The sequence below is a fragment of the Hippocampus bargibanti genome, linkage group LG03 (assembly GCF_051943395.1).
Source record: "Hippocampus bargibanti isolate YZ-2025 linkage group LG03, ASM5194339v1, whole genome shotgun sequence".
Classification (NCBI taxonomy): Eukaryota; Metazoa; Chordata; class Actinopteri; order Syngnathiformes; family Syngnathidae; genus Hippocampus; species Hippocampus bargibanti.
In genome coordinates this window covers 22,430,374-22,443,905 of record NC_142736.1, presented here as the reverse complement: position 1 = coordinate 22,443,905, position 13,532 = coordinate 22,430,374, and the positions used below count along the sequence as shown (strand labels likewise).

The window sequence follows — 13,532 nt, the reverse complement described above, 5'->3', positions numbered from 1 at the left end:
AGGAATGAATTTGTTTTTTTTTCATGAAAGAAGAGAGTCTAAGGTATATTAAATTAGGTTAGAATATTTTTTTAAAGGACAACCGACGTCTCCGGACAAGTTGTGTCCGTAAATTGTAAAATGGCTTCAAATGACTTCTACTGAGTGTATTTTAAAAAGATTCCACCGCATATAGCTATATTTTACGTTTTAAGACTCGCGCTGAATATTCAGGAAGTCTTGTTTTTGAGTTGGTGACGAGTCCGTACGTGACGTCACTAAAGGACCGCCCCTGACCGTAATAAAGACGCATTGTAGCAGTCCTTCCATCACGTCAATATATTTTGCTGTACTTGTTTGGTCTGAGGACCTCGTGTTGCACCCAAAAGCCGCCAGAAGGCCAGAAGAGGGCGTCCAAGCGCCATATAAGGAATTTATCAGCCTGTGGTAACGGAGGTTGCCACAAGAGGTTTACATTTTGTGCCTCTTGATTTGGGTGAGAGATTTCCCCCCAATGTTGCCTCAAAATGGCACAAATAAATTATTTAATCGATTACAAACATGTATGCTTTCCTCTTCACAACTATTTGAATCATATTCATAACTGGATGTGTAACAAGAAAGCATATTCTCCGAATCTGAAGCCATTGTTTTGATGCAAGACGCCAAGACGTCTAGCAATGCATGACGTCTAGGCATGACGTCACGAACTGGGGGCGGGACTTTCTGAAAATGCCTAATTCGCAGCTCATTTTTTTGCAGATTTTGGACACTTTAAGTCATTTTTGTTGGTGTTTTGCATTTGAATAAAAATATCATACTGCGTGTTTTGGGTATTTTAGATGCTATAAAACGTTTTTCTGATGTCAGTTAAAAAACAATCAAGTGACGTCAGTTGTCCTTTAAGCGTGGAGAGTGTGATAGTTGCAGTACCATATTTGGATTTGCAGTACCATGTTGTGCCACAAAATGTCTGGCAGCACTGAGCTCTACTAGATGAAGATGCAGCATTGTTAGATGCAAGATGAAGAGGTTGGGAGGGTCCCTAATCAAGTTACTGTTGTTTTGCACAGAACAGTGAGAATACTGTATATGACTGCGAGTAAAGTAGGGTGTTGTGTTTGTATGTATATTAATGTAGTTGTTGCTTGAAGGTTTCTAATTATCATTTATGCACAATTCCAGTAGCCTTTTTATAGCTACTGTAAATGTACTATGTGTTTTCTTCTAGATAGAAATCTGTAACCACATGAAATTACTGTATATGTTTTGGTTCAGCATTTTCATCTTAAAATATCCTGTGTGTGTTTGTTTTATAGCCAAATTTAAGCAGGAGTGAGAGACGGCTTGAAGCAAGCACGCTTTTTATCTTTTTTTGTGTGAGCCAGAAGTCTTCTCACATAAAAGTGAAACTATATAATAGTCTAACACTGTCCCCCATCAACCTCGGTGCCTCTTGAGAGCCCCTAAGGACTAAATGAGTAATCCCCCGCATTGTTGTAAAAATAGCTCACCATCAATGGGCCATTATTTTTTCGAGAAGTTGTCAGAGGGATAATTTGAAAATATAAACACTGGGAGAGATTTCAAGAAATAAATGGTAAGTACTTATCTCTTTCCTAAATAACATGACAAATCATGGACATAAATGAAGAACAATAACATATGATAACATACTGTATGATTAAAAGTCATTTGAGTAAATGTGTTATTTCGCAAGTGTGCATCAAACTGGTAGCCCTTTGCACTAATCAGCAGGCAAGAAATACCTCTCGGTTTCAATCCAGTTGGAAATGCTGGTCTGTTATTTCTCATAAAATGTGATTACATGTGATTAAAGCATGTGGGAGGGATACAAATGGTAATTATCTGGTCTCTTGAGATTGCATTATCACCTATTACGGGCATGTCTGCAATGCATCCCTTCGTTCTAATTTAATTATGGATGGATAATTACTTGAGCAAGATACCCAATCAACACAAAGTGTAAATCATAATAAATAAGGCGAGAAGGAATAAATTATGGAAAGAGTCTGGGTTTCAATAACCTCATATCACTGTTTCAAATGTACCACTAACTTACATTTTAAAGCTGTAAAACGTAATTCGGAGTCATAAAGTACTGTTTTATCAAAAGATCCCTGTCAGCCCTTTAATTAAGCCCCTTTTCAGTATTCTGATCCCACAATGTTGAAGATGGCCGTAGCACAGGCCAGAATGCTGAAGGGCCTCATTGTGCATTGGTGCAGCACTGCGCTGAATGCTGGGGCTACATGTGACAAGGCAGCTTTTATCTGCTTCACTAAGTAAACCGTTTTTCAGTGGGACAGCTCATCCAGAAGCTAATGTCTATGACCCACTGGCTGACCTTGCCACCTGGCAGGCAAGCACAACTCACCGTGCATGCCTGGAGGCACGTCGATTCAATAATAAAAAACAAACTTTACTTGTGCCACAGTCATCCGCAGATAAACGGATGGTTCGCTTGTGGGGAGTTGCAAGAGCCTATTTCAGCTGACTATGAGCGAAAGGCAGGCTACATCCTAAACTGGTCACCAGTCAGTCGCAGAGCACGTATCGAGGCAAACAACCATTCGCACCCACATACACATCATCACTGAGTGGGATCCAATCCCATGCTTACTGCATAAAGGTCAGGCGAGCGCATCACTCCATCATCAGCAACTCCATTTCGGACAAAACATCTCAAATCATATATCCTCCTTGAAATGATTCATCATGCTAAGATGATATTCTACCTCTCCAAAGAAACAACAAATTGTAATGCATTTTAAATGAAGAAAATAGCGCACACTTACACTATATTGCACTACTAATTAAGTCAGTGCGGATAGTGTGTGTGACTTAGCTATCAGTGGCAGAATAATACTATAGTGCAAGCAAATATAAAAAAAAAATCCAATGCTTTTTCACCAATGATAAAAAAAATATATGCCTGTTAAATTGCAGTGGCAGCCCGTGGATTTCACTGCTAGGCCTTCAGTAGTGCTTCATCTGAATCAATCCTGACTGAAAAACGTGTTCTGTGATTTACAAGTTGTCACGTTTTGTGAGGTGGTGATGGCGGGTACGGATCCCGAAAAGCAGGCAGGAGTGAGCAGGAGGTTGTTTGACAAATTGTATTAAATTAAAGGTCAGCAGGAACAAAATGTAAAACATCAAAATCAACTGAACAGAAAAAATACAAAGTATCAAAAGAAAACCAAGTGTAAAAGTCCGCCAAGGTTAAACAAACGAATGCACAGCATACAATGCATGCGATTGCAGACAAAGCAGCAAACAAACATGCAGCAAACAATGAACCGACACCGGATGGTCGTGCCGGGTGTCCTTTTAAGTGTCAGTGATTAAAACGACCAGCACCTGCGAGGCTGCAGGCAAGGCTGACGTCGCTACCCGTTGGTCGCCAATCTGATCGGGACGACCAGCACCTGTGCAGGTGCAGACGGGGCCGACAGCGCCCCCCGTTGGTCGCCAACCAGATCATGACACAAGTCCAGTAGAGAGTAACATTAACCAGGAAATAACTGTCCGAACTTTCTTAATGATGGCCATCTTTTCTTGAAAAGTCCTTCTTGAAAACGGCTTTGACAGTAAATCTCCAACCAAATTCATTTCTTCTCCTCCTTCAATCATTGTGGGTTGACAAAACTGCTATCAAATCAACACAACATATTTGCTTATGCAATTCACGAGCGATACAGTGTGCTAGCTCTGGCCAGTATGCTCTTGTCATGAGCGACTAACAAATGATGGCTGAAATGTAATTGGTTGAATGCTTAAATATGAAAACACACATCTTCTATCAGTGCAACAGGGTAAAAGTAATGAAAGGAAGCTGAAAGAAAATTTGGAATTATTTTATAAGAATTCCTGGACAAAATATTATTCACATCAGTCCATGATTCCGATATTTTTAGACAAGCAGAGAAGGCTTTGCAGGCCTCGACGGTCCGCCACTGTTAAATTGTTTTTCTCTGCATTGTTCCACCGTATGTTTTCAATTTCTTCAAAGGTGATCACATTGCCATATGGTATTTGTGAACCCATCTGTGGTATTTCCCATAAAGCATTAACCTAACATACTGCAAGCATTAGCTTAGTGGTTGCTTGTAATACACAACTTGTAATTCTCTTTATGTTTAGACTTTAGATTGATGGTAAACATCAACTGGGAGTGGCATTAAACTACATGAAGGCTAATTTCTGAAGAAATTTTGATCTGCCAAAGTACTGCTTGTTGTGATGCGAGTTGAGCCACCATAGCACTTGTACCTCAAATCTGTGCTCCTTAAAGTTGGCCATCAGTTCTAAAATTACCGGCTTGTCAGTCGGGTCACTTGTACGTCAAGGCACCACTGAATGAGTGGTTGTTCTACGGGAAATTGATGACCTCTCAGAATGGTTGGACCACGAAAGAAAGAAGCAAGTGGCTTTCCAAGAGCTTGACTATTCACGGCTCCTCTGGGATCATCCATGCTGTAATAAATATTAAAACACTGAACTTAATGGATCAATATGGTTTTCCTTAGTGTGAATTTTTGGATAAAAACCAAGCGGCATTATATTTTAGAGAACTGGGAGGCATTTCGTGACATACATTAAAAAACATGAATATTGATTAGAGTGTGGGATCAAAGAAACGCTGGCAATTGTGGAAATGTGTCACACCCCCATTTGACTGCAGGCGACTACAGCTTTACATCGTGTGTCATTTCTTACGTGAGCACGCACACACACACATGCAAACACACACAACAAAGAGGCCATTTTTCTGTCTGGAGGAGAAAGCCTTGTGATACATTATTTAAGGGTAAGACGGGAGGGAAGGAATCAAGGGAAGGATTAAAAAAAAAGAAAGAAATAACAACCAAGCAATGCACAAAAGGAGGCAGGAGAAGAAAAAAATGGTTGCATTCCCATCATTCCTATGTCATTTTCATCACTACCCCCATTTACACTTCATTTTATCCAGCATGCCATCCCCTTTCATCTTTGTTTCATCTCCACGTGTAGTCTGCCTCATTGTGGCCGTCACTACTTGGCATTCTCAAGTCTGGGCTGAAGCACACGGGACTGATCACAAGCTCAACATTGCAATATTTTATGAGTGAGGAGACGAGAATATCAGAATGTAATAAAAGTTCCCTGTGTATCGTCACACAGACCGAAAAGCCAAATGAGAGAGCTACCACCTTGTTTTCCTTCATCCCACAGTTGTCATGCATCTGTTGTCATGTTCGTTATCTCTTTTTCTTGTAACATTGCTGCAATTATGAGCCGCCTGGAAATGGGAACGATAACGCCTTGTTGCACAAGTATTTTTATTGCCCACACAAGTCTGTGAAGGCTTTAATCCAGATTTGGCAGGCAGGCTGATTTGCGTGGAAACACAGACTGGCTACCATCTGCCTTGGCACGTCCTCTGGACGTTTTTCTTGTTGAGCTATTAAGCACACAGCTAAGAGGGACATCAACACACTCCAGATCGGGTCAGAAAGTTATTGACGGCTGGTGATGTGTTTTTGTTCTAGCTCACCTCAAAAGGGTTAAATCGCTCGTTCTTCCCCTCACCAAAAAAATGGTTGTTGGAAGTATACAATTGTCAAAAATAACTCCAACAGATGCATAAAACCGGTGGGATAAAAGATATATGACATTTGCAGTCAGTGTGTAGTGAACTAACTTTAATATCTACGAGAAATTATATTTTTTTTTTTGCTTTGAGGGACTGTTTAAACCTTCTAAAACATACATTTGAATATAGAAAAATGCAGAAGGGACTTTCTAGGTCCATTTTGAGAGTCAAGGTTGGAATCATTAGTTTTGCCAATGTGCTGTATCTACCCTGGTCAAGGATCACGCTTCATACTGATGTCCAAAACGTTTGTTGTGGAACACCGTTAAAACTATAAGACATTTAAAACAACAATCAACATGATTGCAATCTGTTCGACAATACATACAGGAAAGAAGCAAATGAATAACGTACCGTGTGCACCTTGTAAACCGAAAGTAGACACTTTAATGATGTTGAATAGACTGTGTCTACCTCTCTCTCTCTCTTTCACATTTTCTCTTGTTCTGTCTCTTTCGAGCGATTTCACAGAACTGGAAGTGATCCATGACAAAATATTCCAAATACAGTATTGAGGAGGATTTTAAGAAAAACATAACTATGAAGATTCACATACAAAAATTAAACACCTTTACAAAACAACAAGACCAAATAAATGATATTTTTATTGTCATGGCAACCGATGACTGAATATCAGCGCCAGTTACATGTGCTAATGATTGTTTCTTTGTCACCTCTAGAACCTCTGAGCAGCGTGTCCTCTTTAGAAGTCCACTTTGACCTCCTGGATCTGACCGAGCTGACCGACATGTCGGACCAGGAGTTAGCGGAAGTCTTTGCTGACTCTGATGAGGAGAACCACAATGAATGTCCACCAGGTGGGGAACAAACAAAGCAACAAATCACATGACTAGATGATATGCTCCATAAGTTTGAAGTGTGATAATTTGCTGGTTGTCTTACTATTTAAAAGAAGGCAATCGAGAACAGATTCTCATTGATTGTGCTGACCTGGCTGCTGACAGCAGTGTTAAACATAGTATGATAAAAATTTCGTTTTATGGTTCCAAATTAGGTAGCTATGTGGCAGGAGAGAATAAATATCATGATGCTACGAGAAACAAAAGACCAAATAGCGTTTATGGGAATTCTTGACACTGAGAAGTCATACTGTGCCAGTTATATTGTACCGACAAATTTCTTAAAACAAGATGATGACAGTTTCTATTAGCTATCTATAAGATAGCTAGCTCGCTTTCTATTTGAGTTACTTCCGGGTTGAGTGAACACTGGCGCGTGTGACTGCCGCTGCTTACTCAAAGAAAAACTTTTCCTGTGACTGTAAAGTGACATTGAGAGTTTTGAAAGGCGCTTATAAAGTATTATTATTATTATTATTATTATTATTATTATTATTATTATTATTTAGAATACAGTGATAACTCGGTTTACGAACGCTTTAGCTCACAAACCTTTCGCCTTATAAACATTACATCCGCAAGAATATAATCTTGGCATACGAACTAGTTTTCAAGAAACACACGGAGCGCCACAATAGCTGGCGGACTAATTTTCGGCGGAAGAACACCAAACCACACGACCGGACAGTGCCACCGTGGCTGCCGGAGTACTTTTCCACACACCCTTTCTCTGAATGCCAACGTGGTTTGTTATCAAGGAGTTATCACGTTTGCTATTATGGGACCGAAAAAGACCTCACCACAGGCTAGTGTTTGGCCGAAGAGGACACAAAACAAAATTACGGTTGAGCAGAAGAAGGAGATCATCGAGACTTTGTGTGACTTAGCGTCCCAGTACCAGTATGCTAAGTCGACCATTGCTACATGTGGCAAAGGGTGTTTTGTGTTGTCTAAGCAACGGTCTCAGGCAATAGAAGAGGTTGAAAATAGCTAGTAGGGGATAGTGTGTGAGGGTATTATCGCCGAGAAAGCACGACAACTTCACTTGGATATCATCAAGAGGCAACTAGATCAACGACCATCACAAAGGTAAATAAAACGACTTTATTATATAGTACAGTTTATTTCTTTAGTTACAATACATTAGCACATTTATTATACATAAAATCATGTCTAGTTTGTGTAGTTTTAAGGCTTATTTAGTAGAAAGTTATGTTTTATGGGGACCTGGAAACGGATTATTCTAATTTTTAATGGTTTCCTATGGGAAATTAATGTTTGGAAGACACACTTTTCACCTTACACACACTTTCTGGCAACCAATTAAGTTCGTAAGCTGAGGTATCACTGTGCTTGAAAGATTGAAAAAACATGAGGAGGCATCCCCACCTCAAGGACTCATCGACAATCCTATGAAATGATACGGGTGTGTTGTATCCATCAGTGACACCGAAATAACTCCTCCATGTAATGAGCAGGATAAGAGGGAATCATTCCTCCCGGCTTCATGCATATGCATGATGGGGAAAGGTGCATGGGAGACCATCTTGCTTGGGCTTCACAGCAGCGGGTGCGTGAAAAGATCATCCTCATTTTTCTAAAGGAGGCGAAAATGTGGCCTATGTTTTATTCATGACCTGGATGCCCCATCCAGTATGCAGACAGTGAACTCAGGCCTGCTGTTGACACCCAGCAACCTCCCTCGACCACTTCTCGATCATGATGTAAAATTAAGAGGTGAAAATGTTTATTGGCATTGGAAAGACTAAAAATAAAATAAAATACTATTGACGACAAATGGAAGATGTGCATTCAGATTTTGATTGTAACATTACTGCCACCTAGAGGACTGGAGTGGGATTCACGAATGTAGCTTCCACAACCACAGCGGGTTTCCATGTCTGATCTTTCTTTTTTTGTTTCGTTTTTGCTGAGGCGGATGACTGTGGAGTACTAAGTACTTTTGTCACCTCAGCCAAGCACAGTGATGGCGGTTGTGGCTAGTTTGTTCAGCGCTAGCTAGTACTAGTATTATTATGATATCATTATTACTAATTTGTGCAAGCACTGCAGCACTGCTCACCTTTTGGCTTTGACGTGACAGTGTCTCGTTCGCGGCGTCAAAGTGTTTCTTACAGTCTGGGACTTTAGCAAGCCGAGCGCCCAATTTATAGGCTGAGAAACTTGGCCTTTGAGGTTGTTATACGTTTTATGACCAGTGTTTATTTAAGGATGTTCACAGAGTAACAAAAAAGGGAATTTTTCTCACAATTTTCCTGAGTTGTTTTGTTATGCATTATTGTGATGTTTGTTAAGTGTGAGGTATTTCCCAGTGGGCCATCTGTAGCCTTTTTAATGTGTTATACAACATCCACTGCAGATGAACATTGGTAGTGGTTGTGTGATGGAGAGAATTAAAGACAAAAAAAACAAGTGTGGACAAGGCAGGGAGGTCGGAATCACACGAGTTCATTCTTTCCCAAAAAGTTTTCCAAAGTTAATTGTGACCGATGAACGTTAAAGGCAATGACATTTTTTTGCAAAAAAATAATAATAGAGAATAAGTAAAAATAAAAAACTCAAGTGGGCACTCTGGCTTACTGAATTAATCAATGTTATTCCAAATTATGTGAAAGGGAAGTCAGACAAACAAGAACACTTGACCTAGTTCAAATGCCAACCTCCTAACAGCCACTTTTTTAAAGGATAGATAGGTCAGCCCTTTAAATAACTCCCAATGTTCATTTCTTATCAGAAGCCTATGATATTCTGAGTTTTGATGTGTCCTTTTTCTTTGTAATTGGGCTCCCAAATGTCACTGACGTTTACCAGTTTGCCCCACACCCCCTCCCACACACGTACATCACAAAGATTCAGTCGCTAAGTTAGTCTTGATGTTTCACCTCCCACATTTATTTCCATTCCCTCCTTCAATGACTTAGTAAACATGGTCTAAGTTTTTAAAAAGAATGCTGATAAAGAAAATGTTCCGAAAGTCATTGGAAGACTTTCTGAGCACACCACGGAATTTCTTAACATATTTTAAGTTGAAAATCAACTAAGTCATTTGAACTGTTGTCATATTGGTGTTATGGAACCAATTTAGTGACCACTCCCTGAGTTTGTGTAGCTGGTCTAAGGCCATGTGACGGATTTAAATTCTGGAGAGGGTGGATGGGTGAGTGGGTTCAATGCTAAATCTTCTTCTTCTTTTCCTTTCGGCTTTTCCCTTCAGGGGTCGCCACAGTGAATCAATGTCCTCCATCTATCCCGGTTTTGTGCATCCTCTTCTCTCACACCAGCTACCTTCATGTCCTCTTTGACCACATCCATAAACCTCCTCTTTGGTCTTCCTCTCGGTCTCCTGCCTGGCAGTTCAAGGCTCAGCATCCTTCTCCCGATATAGTCACTCTCTCTCCTCTGGACATGTCCAAACCATCTCAGTCTGGCCTCTCTGACTTTCTCTCCAAAGCCTCTAATATGAGTTGTCCCTCTAATGTACTCATTCCTGATTCTATCCAACCAGGTCACTCCCAAAGAAAAACTCAACATCTTCAGCTCTGCTACCTCCAGCTCTGCTTCCTGTCTTTTCTTCAGTGGCACTGTCTCCAGCCCAAACATCATGGCTGGTCTCACCACTGTTTTATACACTTTTCCTTTCTTCCTAGCTCTAAGCCTTCTATCACACATCACACCTGACATTTTTCTCCAGCCGCTCCAGCCTGCCTGGACACGCTTCTTCACCTCTTTTCCACACTCTCCATTGCTCTGGACAGTTGACCCCAAGTACTTAAAATCATCCATCTTCTTTATCTCTTCACCCTGTAGCATCACTCTTGCACTTGGATACCTCTCATTCACACACATATATTCCGTCTTGCTGCGACTGATCTTCATTCCTCTCCTTTCCAGGGCATATCTCCACATCTCTAGTTTCTCCGCCACCTGTTCCCTGTTCTCGCTACAGATCACAATGTCATCTGCAAACATCATGGTCCAAGGAGATTCTTGGTTCAATGCTAAATATGGGACCCTAAATAATTCATAATTTCTCTGATGGAAACAAACAATTTTACTAATTTTGCTTGATGAAAAATACCTTAACAGCTCATATGTTGTCCCAATTATAATTATATATATATATATATATATATATATATATATATATATATATATATATATATATATATATATATATATATATATATATATATATATATATATATACAGTAAAGTCTCGTTATATCGATATCGGATATATCGATAGTCCCGGTTATATCGATACTATTTCTATGCACGCACGGAGAAAATTACATGCAAACAGGGTCGGATATATCGATAGTCCCGGTTATATCGTTATTTTTTCGGACTCCCTTGAATATCGATATAACGTGACTTTACTGTATACAGTAAAGTCTCGTTATATCGATATATCGATATATATATCGATATAACGAGACTTTACTGTATATATATATATATATATATATATATATATATATATATATATATATATATATATATATATAATTTTGTGGTGGATGGAGAGGAAAGTGTTGGTTGAACGGCTGTGATCAGATCACTGTACTTCTAATTGTCGTCATGTGGAGAAGCCATTAATACTAGATCAATACTCATCCATCGCCCCCCTCTTTCTTACTCTGTATGTGTTGAATACGTGAGGATGTGCTGTGGCTCTGGGGAAATCTATGAACCAGCAGTGGGGAGAACTGTCCACTGAGGAGAGAGCAATCAGAAATCTTCCAATGAACAGACCAGCAATGACTTTCATTTTGTTTCCCAAAGGTTGGACAATGCCACCCGGTGGCAAAGAAGAGGAATGGCTAAACCCCTACAGTAGTGATCACAATATGCTTTTAAAACGGCATTAATGCTTCCAACATTTATATTTCTTCAGTAGACTAATTTTATGAGGCTCAAAACGGTTAGCCAGTCTGCCTCACTATGTGGATATTCCTTTTTAGTGTCTTCTCCGAGGACTCCCAAATGTTGTGGTCAATGACACTGTGGACAGATGTGGTGTATTGCCATGGGAATTTGACATGTGCCAAATGAAGAGGCCAATAAAAGAAACAATGCAAATTACAGTACAGTACAGATGGACACAAATATGTGCTTCACCAAAGTGATTTAACAACAATTTCAGGAAAACTTCTCACAGCACAACGGAATTGCTCCCATCCACACAACTGAGTCTCTCTCACCCACCATCGAAAACATTTGAAACAGCACTCCTGAAAAGATCTCACACCACTGAAAAGCGCATTCATTCAACTAAATATTATTCCTGAAATGATCTCACACAGATCACTGAAATGCTTTCCTACACATGACTGAAAGTCACACTCTACATAAACTTTTTTCATCAACTGAAATGTCGCACTTTACTGTAAGACTCACGCAATACTGAAATAATCACACATACCACTGAATCATACAAACTACAGAAAATATATTGTTTTTATTTTTTTCCCCCCACTATATCCTAAAAGCTTCCATTTTCAAACATTTTGATGAGAAAAAGAAAATAAAATCTGGTTTGTGTGAGATCATTTTAGTAAGATAAGGAAGCAGAGAAAACATCTATGGTAAGCATGTGTATTCTTGTTTTGTGTGAGTAAAATAAATCAGTCTTGTGTGAGAACCTCAGTTGTGTACACAAGTGGGGGTGGGAAATTTGAAAAACTTATTTCAGAGGTGTATATGAACGCATTTCAATAGTATGAGAAATTTAATGGTGAATAAAATGTGTGCCATTTTCTAATGTGTCAGGTTCGCAGCAGGTCGTCCTGGGCAAAGGAGGCTACATGCGTTCTCCCTCGTGGACACGCTGCAGCAAGGTGGAGCGGCCACGAGAGAGGAAGCATCACAGTGACTCGGACACCACGGCAGAGCCCTTCATGAAGGTGGAGAGGCCAAAGCAACCTTGACATGGCATGTGACAGGGCGTGAAATGAAGCTCAGAGTGGACAGCCAGCACCTGAGTTCCACTGGGCCACTGACAATGTGTTGTGGCGCTGATGAACACATGAGTTCATGTTGAACTCTGAGCACTTTGCAGTGTTCTAAACATGTTCTGTGCACACACGCGTACACACACACTTCTTACTTAGCTCTCGTCTCATTTCACTCTGAAGATTTGAAGCTTTGTGGTGAAGTGACAGACAGAGGAGGAACAGTACCAGTTTGATGCCCCGTTAAGAGACAAGGAAGCGTGTGGTGTGCTGTAATGACAATTGCCTGAATCCATTACGATCCTTTTGTCTTTGACAAGTACCATATTTTCCCCCACTGTAAGGTGCTACAGAGTATAAGGCACATCTTCAATGAATGGCCCGTTTTAACACTATTTTCATATATAGGGCGCACCGCATTATAAGGCGCATCGGATTGAAGCTACAATTGTGGCCGCAGTTCCATTATGTATCCATTAGATAAGTTATAATAATAATACATTTTATTGATAAGCCCTTTCAAAACTCTCAGACACATTATGTTTAAAGGAATACAATACAGCTTTAGTTTTATAGAGCTTTCACAACCGCTGCAGCTATAACAAAGCACATTTACAGTACTACATCCAAGCAATAAGAATATTGATCCATAAGTACAGTATATAAGGCACATCAGATAATCAAGTACACTGTCAGCTTTTGAGAAAATGTAATGCTTTTAGGTGCACCTTACAGTGCGCAAAATATGGTAGTCGTTTTCTTTATATTTCAAGGTAATGACTATCTTCTAATTTACATTGCTCCTCCAAAGTCGAGTCAAAACAAAGGACGAAGGAAAATGTTGAACTTACTGTACGTGAATTTGCATGAATGCCATACACAAGAACGTGCCAACACATGTTAAACACAACAACAAGCATAAATGACATCCATGTTTGGAATCAATTTAGCTCATCTATACCTGGAGCGATGGTCAACAATCATGATGTGACTGTGGGAGGAAAAATTAAAGAGCTTGAAAACTGTGCTTGGGTTTTTTCTTTTTATTTTGATGAATTT

At 39.8% G+C, this 13,532-nt stretch overlaps 1 protein-coding gene across 2 annotated transcripts in view; it reads left to right on the top strand.

Annotated features, from left to right (window-relative positions):
* Positions 1–13,498, top strand: part of dbndd1 (dysbindin domain containing 1) — a 19,161-nt gene extending 5,663 nt beyond the window's left edge. For both annotated transcript variants that reach the window (XM_088992624.1, XM_088992625.1), the window contains 2 exons: positions 6,319–6,456; positions 12,292–13,498. In XM_088992624.1, the coding sequence (XP_088848750.1) occupies positions 6,319–6,456; positions 12,292–12,449 (296 nt within the window). In that variant the 3' untranslated portion in view covers positions 12,450–13,498. The remainder of the gene's footprint in view (positions 1–6,318; positions 6,457–12,291) is intronic.
* The last annotated feature ends 34 nt before the right edge of the window (positions 13,499–13,532 follow it).